The 13,411-nt window shown below is 31.2% G+C and overlaps 1 protein-coding gene across 2 annotated transcripts in view; it reads right to left on the bottom strand.

Moving 5' to 3' along the window:
- The window catches only part of LOC148953357 (uncharacterized), a 136,106-nt gene that overhangs the window by 99,418 nt on the left and 23,277 nt on the right, over window positions 1-13,411 (bottom strand). For both annotated transcript variants that reach the window (XM_089087642.1, XM_089087641.1), the window contains exons 3-4: window positions 12,553-12,859; window positions 6,816-6,943 (exon numbers count right to left, since the gene is read on the bottom strand). In XM_089087642.1, the coding sequence (XP_088943768.1) occupies window positions 6,816-6,943; window positions 12,553-12,859 (435 nt within the window). The remainder of the gene's footprint in view (window positions 1-6,815; window positions 6,944-12,552; window positions 12,860-13,411) is intronic.

Genomic DNA, 13,411 nt, shown 5'->3' with positions numbered 1-13,411 from the left:
ATAGTTTAAAGAGCAGGGTATTGACTAGGGGCGAACCCCCTAATATACGTGTTAAAAATTTATGAATATAGAAGTTCGTTACGTAAGTTAATTCTAAGTTACGTATATTTATTACTAATAAAAACGTTCGTAAATAAAATTAAACAAGTTTCGAAAAAGCCATTTAACCAAATATAATATAAAAATTTTGTTATAATTATTCATGTCCATTGAGCAAATATCAAAAACTTCATTAATTCAAAAACTTTCAGAAATTAAATAAAAAAAACAAGTTTTTTTAGCTGGAAGTATGAAGCGACGTTAAAACTTAAAACGAACAGATATTATTCCGTATTTGTAGGAGGCGGTCGCCTCCGCAACGCCTCGCGCTTTACGCTAATGGTTGTATTTCCCACAACTCTATTTTTTTAATCAATAAAAAAACTTTAGCGTAAAGAGCAAGGCCTTGAGGAGGGGACAGCCCCCTTCATATACGGAATAATTTCTGTTCGTTTTAAGTTTTTACGTCGTTCCTTACTTTCAGTTAAAAAACTTGTTTTTTTTATTTAATTGCATATAGGAGCTTGAAACTTCTATAGTAGGGTTCTCTGATACGTTGAATCTGGTAGTGTGATTTTCATTGAAGTTCTTCGACTTTTAGGGGTTGTTTCTCCCTTTTTCGAAAATAAGGCAAATATTCTCAGGCACATAATTTTTGATGATCAACACTAAAATTGATGAAACTTATGTATTTGAAATCAGCATAAAAATCTGACTCTTTTGATGTATCTACTGGTACCAAAATTCCGTTTTTTCGAGTTTCGGTTACTATTGAGCCAGGTCGCTCCTTACTTACAGTTCGTTACCACGAACTGCTTGATAATTTACAATTTTCACAGCTGTATCAAGTACTGTTTTAAAAACATTGGGCAATGCTTTGGAAACCAGTACTTCTCTATGAAGGTCCACAAAGATGTCCAAATAGAGAAGTACTGAACCTCTGGACCAAATTGTGTCCACAAAGTACACGGACTTTGTTCAAGAAGTCTCGTTACTACATTGATATTTCTTCCGTACATAGCCCGTGCGCCTTCAGTACATATACCTAGAAAGTTCTTCCACTGTAAGCTTTTCCTTTTATTAATTAAAAAAAAAACTTTTTTCCACAAAATAATTTTTTCAGAAAAGTAAAGAACTCCATTAAACCAAAAATGAGCAAAAATAGAATAAAACAATCTACCAAGCATACAACTACCACAAATCAGTATCAATAAATAAATAAAACCCAAAACGAACAGAATCTACAATAAACTAAAAACGGTCAAACTAAAAACGAGCAGAAATTACAAGACTAGGGCTCAAAAACCCTATACTTTCTAAAAGCAAGAAATATAATTTGCACTTTACTGAAAAAAAAAATACAAATGAAGGTGCATCGTCAATTTAATACATATATGCTGATATTTATTCCTTAAAATCTTGATTAATTTTTTATTTATTATAGTTATAAAACTGAAAACATTAAAAAAAATAAATAAAATGCAAATTATGTTTTGGCTTTTAGAAAACATAAGGGTTTTGAGCCCTACATATGTAAATTTCTGCTCGTTTTGAGTTTAATTCGGTTATTTATTTTCATTTCTGTTATTTTTGGGTTTCATTCATCTATTGATGCTGATTTATGGTAGTTTTATGCTTGGTAGATTATTTGATTCTATTTTGGCTCTTTATGGTCTTATGGAGTTCTTCACTTTTTTGAAAAACTTATTTTGTGGAAAGTATTTTTAATGAATTTATGCTCGTTTTATTTTCACATAATCTTTTTCAGGGATAAGAAAATAATAGTTTGAATCTTTCCGGTTTTCCATTAAGAATTTATAGTTTAGCCTGCTATTTATATGCTGGAGAAACTTTTTCAGCGATTTTTTACAACATAAACTTTTTTGAAAATCATGACACAAATAGTAGTGTTTAATTTAGTCATATACATCCTCGAGTTGACCTGATAAATGAAAGTTAATACCAATCCCAAAAATTATATCTATGCTCTTTCACAGCCTGGACACAATTACACTCTTTTGATTTGTTAAACTTTTAAGAGTAGAAGTGGTAATAGAAATAGCCCTGAAAGTGTGAACTTAATACCCTCAGTCGTTCTTGGTATATTGCTGAGATGTCTTATTTGCAACCAGCATACAAACAGTGTGTTTTGATTTAATTTTAAAGCAATATTTACTTTTTAACCATAATGGGCATATTACATAACTGTGGGGGGTTGACCTTCCCAACAACTCTAGAGATATAGTTACTAGACCATTCAGCTATGCTGAACAAAATGGCTGCCTTAAAATTTTGATTGGAAGTGTCTGGAAAAATATGAGCTAGAGAGGAGGGCTGATTGCCCTCCAATCGCTTTTTATTCTTATGAGGGCACTCGAATTTTTAATTTTTAATCAAATTAGCTCCTTTAAAATATCAATGATATTGCTAGCTGATAGAGCATCGCTGCCTTTGTCCATATATTCCCTATCGGGCTTATGTGCACTTTTAATACCTGCATACATATAGGTTTTTCGTTTAATTAAACTCCTAAACGTTCCCTAAAAATTTCAACTTAATGCCATTAGTGTCGTTAGTTACAGTAACTGTAAAAGCAGCATTAAACGTATACACACAGTGTCTTCTGGCTAGCTCAAGATCCACAACCTATGAAAGTATGAAGGCAAAATTTTCAGAGAATATTTCTGTTGTACGGCAGACAACCTGCCATCAAAATGCAGGTTGTCAAAAGGGCATATTAGCAATATCTTAGGAACAGTTTCGTGTTTGAAATTAAAACTTACAACGCTTGTTGTGGGGGATGTTGAACTAACCGAAAGCCAATATTTGCATAATAATACAATTGTTTCTACTCCTACCACTACTACTACTATTACTATTACTGGTACTACTGCTACTAAAGCTAAGACTACTACTATTAACTGTACTCCTATTGCTACTACTATACTTACTGCTGCTACTACTACAACTAATAAACCTAAGGGTATTAAGGCGAAAATTTTGGGCAACATTGTAACTGCATTGAAATAGCAAAAGAATTAAGGTCGTTTAAGGCTTGATATGAATAATCGAATTAAATCTTAATCGTTTAACGAGTGAATTGTGTAATCTTACAAATACATAGTAAATTCTTTTTCTATATTAATTATGGCATGATTTACTGTCGTTCTCAGTATAATTTATGCTTCTATATCAAAAGAATTATGGTAGTTTTAGAATTGATATTAACAATCAATTTAAGCTTTACTCATTTTAAGATTGATTTATTCATTTATATTAGTAACTATTGTTTGTTTGTTCGCTATGAACGTTGGTTTGATTTCTGTTCATTTTCAGTTTCATTTATGTTTCGATAGCAACATATTTTTGTTCGTTTTAGGCTTGATTTGGATAATCAGTTTAAGCTTTAATGGTTTTAAGATTGATTTATTCATTTATATTAGTACCTATTGAGTGTTTGTTCGCTCTGATCGTTTGTTTGATCTCCGTTCATTTTCAGTTTCATTTATGTTCCGATAGAAACATAATTTTGTTCGTGTTAGGCTCTAGATGAACAATCAATCTAAGTTTCACTATTCTAACGAGTTATTTATAAAACTATACTAATAACTGTTAAGTGCTTGTTCTATCTGAATGTTTACTTGATCCCCGTTAGTTTTCAGTTTCATTTATGCTTCGATAGCAACTTATTTTTGTTCGTTTTTAAACTTGATTTGCATAATAAATCTAAATTTCAATCTTCTAACGAGTTATTTGTACAACTATATTAATACCTATTAAGTTCTTGTTCTCTCTGAACGTTTGCTTGATCTCCGTTCATTTTAAGTTTCATTTATGTTTCAAAATCAACATAATTATTTTCGTTTAAGGATTGATATGAACAATCTATCTAAACTTTAATCTTTTTAAGATTTATTTATTCATTTATATTAGTACCTATTGTTTGTTTGTTTGCTATGATTGTTGACTTAATTTCTGTTAGTTTTCGGTTTCATTTATACTTCGATAGCAACATATTTTTGGTCGTTTTAAACTTGATATGCATATTAGTTTAAATTTTAATCGTTTTAAGATTTAATTATTCAATTATATTAATACCTATTATTTGTTTGTTTGCTAGACGCAATCTCTCCAACTCAGATCTTAAGTGCCGCCAAGAAGTTAAAAATGGCAAGTCACCTGGTGCTGAGGGCATCGCTGCTGAAATGCTAAAACTTTCATTGGACAAATGTACGAGAGTTTGGTTCACCCTTTTCAGAACCGTCTGAGAAACGGAAAGAGTTCCCAAAGATTGGAGCAAAGACATTATAGTGAAACTATTTAATAAAGGAGTCCTGTGGTAACTGAAGAGGGATCGTCCTTTCATCTGTAACTGCTAAGCTGTTCAGTCCGGTACTACTAAATAGAATCATCAATCAGATCAACCAAAACCTCCGCGAGGAATAAAGTGGCTTTAGACCAAGGAGAGCGCGCGCTGACTTTATCTTCATTATGCGAATGCTAATTGAAGAGAGCAATGAACGGAGAAGGAAATTGCCGATCTTATTCATAGACTTCGAAAAAGCATTCAATTCAATCGATCGAGAAACCCTGTGGAAGATTTTATCCCACTATGGATTGCCAGAAAAAATAGTAAATCTTATCATGGCCGTGTACGAAGAAACGGAATGCTGCGTTCGTACCAGTACTGGTGACACAAGATGGTTCAAAATCGCTTCGGGGGTTAAGCAGGGATGCATGCTGTCTCCCCTCCTGTTCATCATTGTCATCGACTTCATCCTCCGAAATGCTAATGGCAAAGGAGTAAGACTTAGCAACTCAAACCAACTGTCAGATGTAGAATTTGCTGACGACCTAACCCTCCTAGATGAATAAAAGGCTAGCCAGCAAGAATTCTTTAACTATGTAACAGACCAATCTGAAAGACTAGGACTACACGTTAACGCAAAGAAGACGAAATGTATGGCTGTTTGCAGTGATCAACCTCTCGAGATCCTCCATAAGGGCGAAAGAGTCGAGCAAGTATTATACTTTCGATACCTTGGCAGTATAGTTGAAGAGAGAGGCAACATAGCTAGAGGTCCAGACCAGAATTGGGATGGCACAGACTGCCTTGAATCGACTCTCATCAATATGGAAATCTCCAAAATTCTCATTAAGGCTCAAAATGAGACTCTTCAACAGCAACGTGATGAGCATACTGCTTTACTCATGTGAAACCAGGAAACTCGACCAAACTCTAGAGAAACGTCTGCTAGCCTTTGAGAATTACTGTCCCCGACGATTGTTGCATGCCCGCTGGTACCACCGAGTTACCAACGGACAAATACGAACCCACACCATATAATTACCCGTCACAGAAGAAATCAAGTATAGACGCTGGCGCTTTCTTGGTCACGTATTACGCATACCGGACAGTAGACTACCGAAGATGACGTTCCAATGGAATCCAGGGGCTCAAGACGCAGAGAGCTGATGGCCGATAAATACTCAACGTGGGACGTACGAAAAAAAACGAGCAACAATAAACACTGCTATTGTGCCAGACTGGGCGGATGTACTAGCCACTGCCCAGCTTCGAGAAGAATGGCGGAGTCTCACTGATGCTCTATGCGCCCTGGATGGCATTGGAGGAACTAAGGTCTAAGGTAAGGCATGATTGTTTTTTTTTATTTCTGTTCGTTTTCGGTTTCATTTATACTTCGATAGCATCATAATTTTGTTCGTTTTAAGCTTAATTTGCATATTCAATTTAAGCTTTACTCGTTTTAAGATTTATTTATTCATTTATATTAGTAGCTGTTGTATGTTTTTTTGCTACGATTATTTATTTAATTTCTGTTCGTTTTCGATTCCTTTTATTCTTTAACAATAATATCTGGTCGTTTTGGGTTTGAGTTATTGTAGGTTTTTATTTTTTCTGATATTTATTTTAATATGACCTTTATTTTTCTATGAAAAACTTATTTTTCGGAAAGTTTTTTTTAATTAATCACTATAAAAGCCTGAATAAGCACTCTCCTTTTCCCTTTGATTTAAGCATCTTAAGAATGTTCTTAATTAACAGTTAAGATATATTTAAGATAATATAACAGTTTTAATACTGTTTGATAATATAACATTTAAGTTTGATAATATAACATTTAAGATAATAACAGTTAAGATAATTAATAAAGAATATTAATTAATATTCATTAATTAACAGTTAAGACGTGGCACTGTAACCTCTAATCTCTCCTAATCCTGAGTCTGTCCATGCATCCACTCCCCCACAGTTCCCAATTTTTCAGGATTTCCCAGGATCCCCCATTAAAAAATGAGCCCTCCAAATAGTCCGAAGATTAGAGTCAACTAAAATTAACGATTAAAGCTGTTTTTAACGTTCATGTTTTTACGAACGGTTAATCTTCGAAGAAATTTTGGACAGCCCATTTGTTTCTGGAAAATTTGGGGAAACTCAAGAAATTCGGAGTTAGTGGAGGTACTTTTATGTGTATGTCCATACTAATAGGAAGCGGCGTTCTAAAGGATGGGGTGAAAATAAATAAGTTCAGAGCACCTCCCAGGACTATGACTCAGACGGTATATTCATTCTTTTAAGTTTTATTCCCGTAACAAGGCAATTATTCGGAGTTAGCAGAAAGATGTTTTTTTAAACCTTTACATCACTTTAACGAACACGTTTGTACAAAACGTATATCAAAACGATAAATTACTTCAAATAGTAACTAATATGCTCGAATCTATGGTCATGCTTAATTAAAATTAGGACTTACTTCTAATAAAATCTGAGTTTCAATAGCTTTATTTCGCCAAAATTTTACATTATTTTCCGGTTCAGTCTTATTTAACTCTACATTTCCATTGTCAATATCCTGTCCCGGAGCCAAAATGCTGTCAATATCTGGAAAAAAAACATTTATACAAAATACATTATGTGTTTTGAAGGTAAACAATATATTCTCTACAAACTGAAACACTAAATCACACAATCAAAAACATCAATAAATAAGATATTCTAAGACATATTAATTTAATGCAAGAGTCCAGCTCTGGGGAGGAGGTGGGTGGGAGATTTTAAAAGTATTATTTTTCAATGTTCCCGGGTGGTTCTTTGTATCAATTTTTGCACTTACACTCCAGCACCCTATGTGTAGGGATTTATAATAGGTTAATAATCGTATTTAAATTAGTTAAGTTCATTTATATAATCTAATTAAGTTAATAAATTTCAAATGATAGTTTATCTAATAGGAAATGTTAACCTTAATTAAAACAATATTTAAATTATCAATATAATTAGAAAGGTACAAAGTTATAGCATAAGAAAATAGCAGTAGGGCTTAATACAAGGTATTTTAAAACAAAAAAAGCTACCCAAGGTGAAAACAATTTTTTGTGCCTATTGAATGTAGACATTATATTCATTGATAAAACGTGAAGATACATCCAATATTATTTGTCGTTATAAGATCAAAATGTTTTCGAATTGAGTTTGCCTTCCATGATATGATGACATCATCAAACAAGTAACATGTTACGGACATAAAGATGTTAACAACTGGTGGATTGTCAAGAGACCAGAAAGGTACATCTTCTTTTATTGTTCCTTTGTGTTTTTATCTGCCTCTTTTCGGACAAACTTTCTATCTTTTTGGGAAGATATTTAATGATAATGTCTACAGGCATTTAAAATATTTGACGAGGAGAGTCTTTATTTTATCTTTATTATGAAATAATTTATTTGAATGTATCATATAACCTAATAAGCATTATGCCTAATAAGCAAAGTTTTTCATTGGTGTGGAGAATATCTTGTATAAATTCACATATAAACTCACATGAAGGTTAATAATAGAAGAACAAAACATTTTTTCGAAAAATATAGCAACATTATGCGAGCAGGTAAAATTCTAGACAAGCTGATTTTTGCTATCTCGAAAAAGGGTTACGCTAGGAAAATGAAATTTTCAAGAATGGATCTATAGACTAAAATATGTTTTGGGAAGGTATTCCTTCTCCCTCTAGAGAGCACTGACCTTTGGTGACCTTTAAAAGCCCTTGCCTTATACAAGTGAAACCTTGCAAGATAAATCTTCCGCTTAAATGAAGTACAAAAAAAAAGTAATTTCAGCTTCAGAACTTTGCTTAATCTGAATTTATTAAGTTTCTAAGATCTGCAAATACATTTTCTAAATTTAGATTAAAAAACCATTCATATGGATTAAAATTCTACTCAAATAGCAGGATTAAATTTTAAAACTAAAACCAGAGAAAAAGAAACTGAAAACCTAAAATTAAGGTATAATATTGTTTTGTAAAATTTCCAATGGGCAAACTTGCATATTTCCAAAGTAGCCAAATTTCTAAGACTTAGAAATCAGAAGATGGTTAACATAGTAGCTTGGCAATAGCTTTCCAAACTGTGTTTTTGGCCCTGGATTCATTACTGAAATTTTATTTTTTCTAACCTAACTCCTTTCCAAGATAATAAAAATAGCTCGTCTAGAATTTTACCATGAGCAAAAGGGTCAGAATAAGGTTAAAGCTTGGGGCGCTCAAGACATCTGCTCTTTACTTAGCACACACCCATAGTCCTATAAGGAAGAAATAATCAACTGTTTCAATATCTGTAGGAAGGTCATAGAGACCTGCGGGATCGCATTGAGGGGCCAGACATTAATTCTCCTCTTGTAAGACAAAAATGTATGAAACTGTACAGTATTTGGTAGAATCGTTTTACTTTTATGCCCAAAAAAATTTTTTTTAACCTTTACTGCTCACTAGACAATTTTACCGGTTCAGTTCAGTCAATGCACCCGGAGTCAGTTCATTCAATGCACCCGGAGTAGTAATATCCCTGTGCGAGCGCTGTGTAAAATTTGCTGTGAAATATCTTGGGCGTTCGTTTATCGATCTATTTGAAAATTATAAACATTATTGGATAGAGAACAATACAAAAAATTATTTGATAAGTTGACAAGTGAAGTGCCTAGTGAAATATCTTGGGCGTTCGTTTATCGAGCTATTTGAAAATTATAAACATTATTGGATACCAATATGGTTAAGAAAAGTCGATAAGCGATCAAGACAAAGCGATTTGGACGAGTCTAGAGGGTCCACGGAATCGACTGATAATGTTTCAAAGTTGGATAAAATCCTTGCAATACTTATACCCACATAGGTAATTTATTAATTTCTCGGAAAGTTTGCAAAAGTACAACAGACGTGTTCATCATTTCGTTTATATGTTTTCTTTACATTTTGTGGCTCATTTAATTTAACTATATTTTTTTCTGTTGCTAAAAGGCTCCTGGACGTGGAGTCGAAATATTCGGATTTTTATTGTTTAAAGTTTATTGTTTTGTTCCAATGTTTTGTTTAAATTTATTGTATATTTATTAGACATTTACTGGAGATGTTAAAATTGTTCCACTTCATGGGGCGTAAAATTCTGAACTTTACCAGCAACAATCTTAGAAGCTTTTTATCACTCATTTATGGTAATTTCATTAAGTGCATTTGAAATTGTATTATTTAATTTTGAAGTTTTTTTTTACTTAATATTGTAAAACTGCTCTTTCAAACGAAACTCAGAGAGGAGAGAAAGTAACAAAATGAAAAATAAAATCAAAAAAGGGTGAAAAAACGAGGATTTTGTCAGCCAGCGAAACATGAAGATGACACATGAAACATGAAACATGAAGATTGTAGAAAAAGCCAAGACTGATAGTCCGCAGTAATTGAGAGGCAAATGTTTAAACGGCACGGGTAAATGCTGAGAGTAATCATGACTACCTAGTCTAAAACTACATATAGTAGTCGTTTCAACAAAATTCGTTAAGAGGTTTGACAATAGAGGACTAAGAGCAGCTCCCATTGGCAAACCAAACACCTGCTTTCAAAATTCTCCTCTTGAACCAAAACAAAAGAAATATTCATTTACTAGTGTTTAATTTTATAATAACCTCAACATCCAAGCCTGCCAAGGTTACATCCTGTAAAAAATTGTTGCTTTACAATCTCAGCTCTAAGATATTGAGGAGCCTGAACCTTATCAATAGAAGCCATAATACCTGCTTCCACCTTTGAAGTTATTTTTGAACATGCTTGTTGACTAGTTAAGAGGTTTAAATGGTACATTCTTAAAAACAGGACCTAGGCAAAAACAAAGATAAAAAACACCCGACTCCTAGAACTTCTCAAGCAAAAGCTTATTAAATTTATCAGGTTCGTTTGGCTGATAGCTTATTAAATTTATCAGCCAAACGAACTTTTGACAGATGGAAACCATGGTGAAAAGACTTCCAGACTCAAAGAAATCCAGGATACGGCCCTGGTACGACCCTATAACCTGGTACGGTTACCTATAAAGGGGCAATCATGATAAAACCAAACTAACAAGCATGTGGATAACTTTAAATTGATGTTTACCACATGATGACGTGAGTAAATCACAAAAAAGTGTTTAATTTGGGTTTCCAGTCCTAAAAACTGACCGTTCTGGAAATTTGAATCCTAGTTATGATTTATATAGCTTATATTCTTGAGATATAAAAACTGTAAAAACGGTTTGTCAAAAAAAAAGGCTGAAATTTGGGATAATACGGATAGTTTATTGATGTGTCGTTCAAAATAATTATTTAGATTGGATAAAAAATAATATCTGTCATAGGTTCAATGATGTAAATAGATAAATAATATCTGTCATAGGTTCGTTTGACTGATAGCTTCTTAAATTTATCAGCCGAACGAACCTTTGACAGATGGAAGCCATGGTGAAAAGACTTAACAGCCATGTCTTTAATTCTGAGAAAAATTTCAGATAGAAGGTTATTCCTTGAAAGGTTTTCAAAATGATTCAAATATTCGGTTAGCTTAAAAATGCATTTTTTTCAAAGATAAATGATTTAAAACCATCAGGGTTAGTTTGTTTTTTGATTTTGATTCATTTTCAATGCTAAAATGAGTCTTTATTCTTAAAGATTTCTAAATCACTTCTTGCAATATTTTATGAAAATTTGTTCATTTAACAAATTAGCATGTTTTAACAGATTTTAGCAAATAATAATAATACTAAAAAAAGCTAAGTTAGCAAATAAGAGAAAAATACATTCAATGTATAACACAGAAATTTCGTTGACCTGTTGCCATATATAAATTTATAGTTCAAAAGATCTTAACCTTCTAATTTGATTCAGGGGGTGTTTACCATGGGGTTTTATGTAAATTCTTTCACATAAATATAGTATTTCATTTTTACTAGATCTCATTGCCAAACTGAAATTATACGAGACACAATTTGCTGTACCAGAGACAATCCTTTGTAAATTATGTGTGCTTATTCAAGTTTTATAGTGATTGCTGTATTTTGGAGATTATTAAGATGTGAGTTTTTTATTTGTTAATCTTTTTTGCTTTTTGTTTGTTTTTTTCTTTATATGTTGCATTAATTTAATTAAAATATAATTTGTTTTCCTCGTTGATAAAGGTCCAAGAGGTGGAGTCGAAATATTCAGATTTTTATTACTTAAAAGTCTATTGTTATTTGTTTTTTGTTCCACTGTTCTATTTAAGTTATACCCGTTTTTTCCTCTCTTAAATTCTGTAAATGGAAAAGCAATGTGGTCTAGGAAATTATTTAATTTATAACTACCATTTTTTTGGCCTTAGAACTCGTTTGATTTCATTCTTATTGACCATCATTCATCCCAATAAGCATTAAATCCATTTCGTTAGTATAATATATTAGTTAAGTTTATAAAACGAAGTTTTTCCTCACACACACACACACACATATATATATATATATATATATATATATATATATATATATATATATATATATATATATATATATATATATATGTGTGTGTGTGTGTGTGTAGCTTCGTTTTATAAACTTAACTAATATATTATACTAACGAAATGGATTTAATGCTTATTGGGATGAATGATAATATTTTTACTAGATTTTTTGGCCTTAGAACTCGTTTGATTTCATTCTTATTGACCATCATTCATCCCAATAAGCATTAAATCCATTTCGTTAGTATAATATATTAGTTAAGTTTATAAAACGAAGTTTTCTCACACACACACACACATATATATATATATATATATATATATATATATATATATATATATATATATATATATATATATATATATATATATATATATATATATATATATATATATATATATATTTTTTTTTTTTTTTATATATATATATATATATATATATATATATATTTTTTTTTTTTATATATATATATATATATATATATATATATATATATATATATATATATATATATATATATATATATATATATATATATATATATATATATATATATATATATATATATATATATATATATATATATATATATATATATATATATATATATATATATATATTCAGACTTCCGTCAGTATCCTTATAAATTTTTTTTCAGATCTGGATAATTGCTTTCTAAGAATGATCAAAAGAGAAATAAATACCCCAAAAAAGTACACAATCATCGTTTATGACCGGTTTTAAGAATTGATCATTCTCCCAGAATGTTGTATCACAATCAGTAACCCATTCAGGTGATGGTTTTTCCATTCGTATGTAGTTGATAAGCTTGATATAACCATAGTCATCCAGATTCAAATTCTTAATTATAGCTGGTAGTGAAAAGCTATGGACTTGATCTAGGTGTTTGAGGAAGTAATGCATGGAACATAAAATTTCTGAGCAAAATAAACATCTGCTAGATAAAATATCATCTTCGACCCAGTCTTCATCTGAGCACATTTCGTTAACCTTGAAAAAGAAATAAGTATGCTAAATAAGTTAGAACATAAAAATAGGTAATGAAAATTAAATAAAGACATTACAAGTCAAGGAATTGAAAAGAACAATGCGGTTTAAGTTTTAGCTGTTTATTTTCGGCTTAGTATCTCTTTTTCTTGTTATTTTTCGTTTTTGTTTCATTTTTCTCTTTTTTCCATGCCATCTTTTATTGAAAAAGAAATAGAGTTTCTAAGTTAAATATATCATATACCTGTTTTAAAGAAATCCTTGAAATACTACTAAAACTTATTTCGTGTATGGTATTTTGGCTTATTTTTACTCATATATTATCAGCAGTAAACTGTACTCTTATTCGGGCCATATTTAAGTGGATTCAGAGGGTCTAGGTATTTCCCCATTTTTGTTTATATATAATTTCGTTCTTCAGTTAGCGAATATTTAATTTCAACATAAACCCTGAGATATAATTTCTTAGAATAATAAATACAATAAAAACATTTTAACTTTTAAACAGGTCCGTAGGCTACACGTATGGCGTGCAGTCGGTAACCCCTTGCAAAA

This window comes from Artemia sp. Qi Xiang Cuo, chromosome 4 (assembly GCF_049724085.1).
Source record: "Artemia sp. Qi Xiang Cuo chromosome 4, ASM4972408v1, whole genome shotgun sequence".
Classification (NCBI taxonomy): Eukaryota; Metazoa; Arthropoda; class Branchiopoda; order Anostraca; family Artemiidae; genus Artemia; species Artemia sp. Qi Xiang Cuo.
This window is presented reverse-complemented; position numbering and strand designations above follow the sequence as displayed.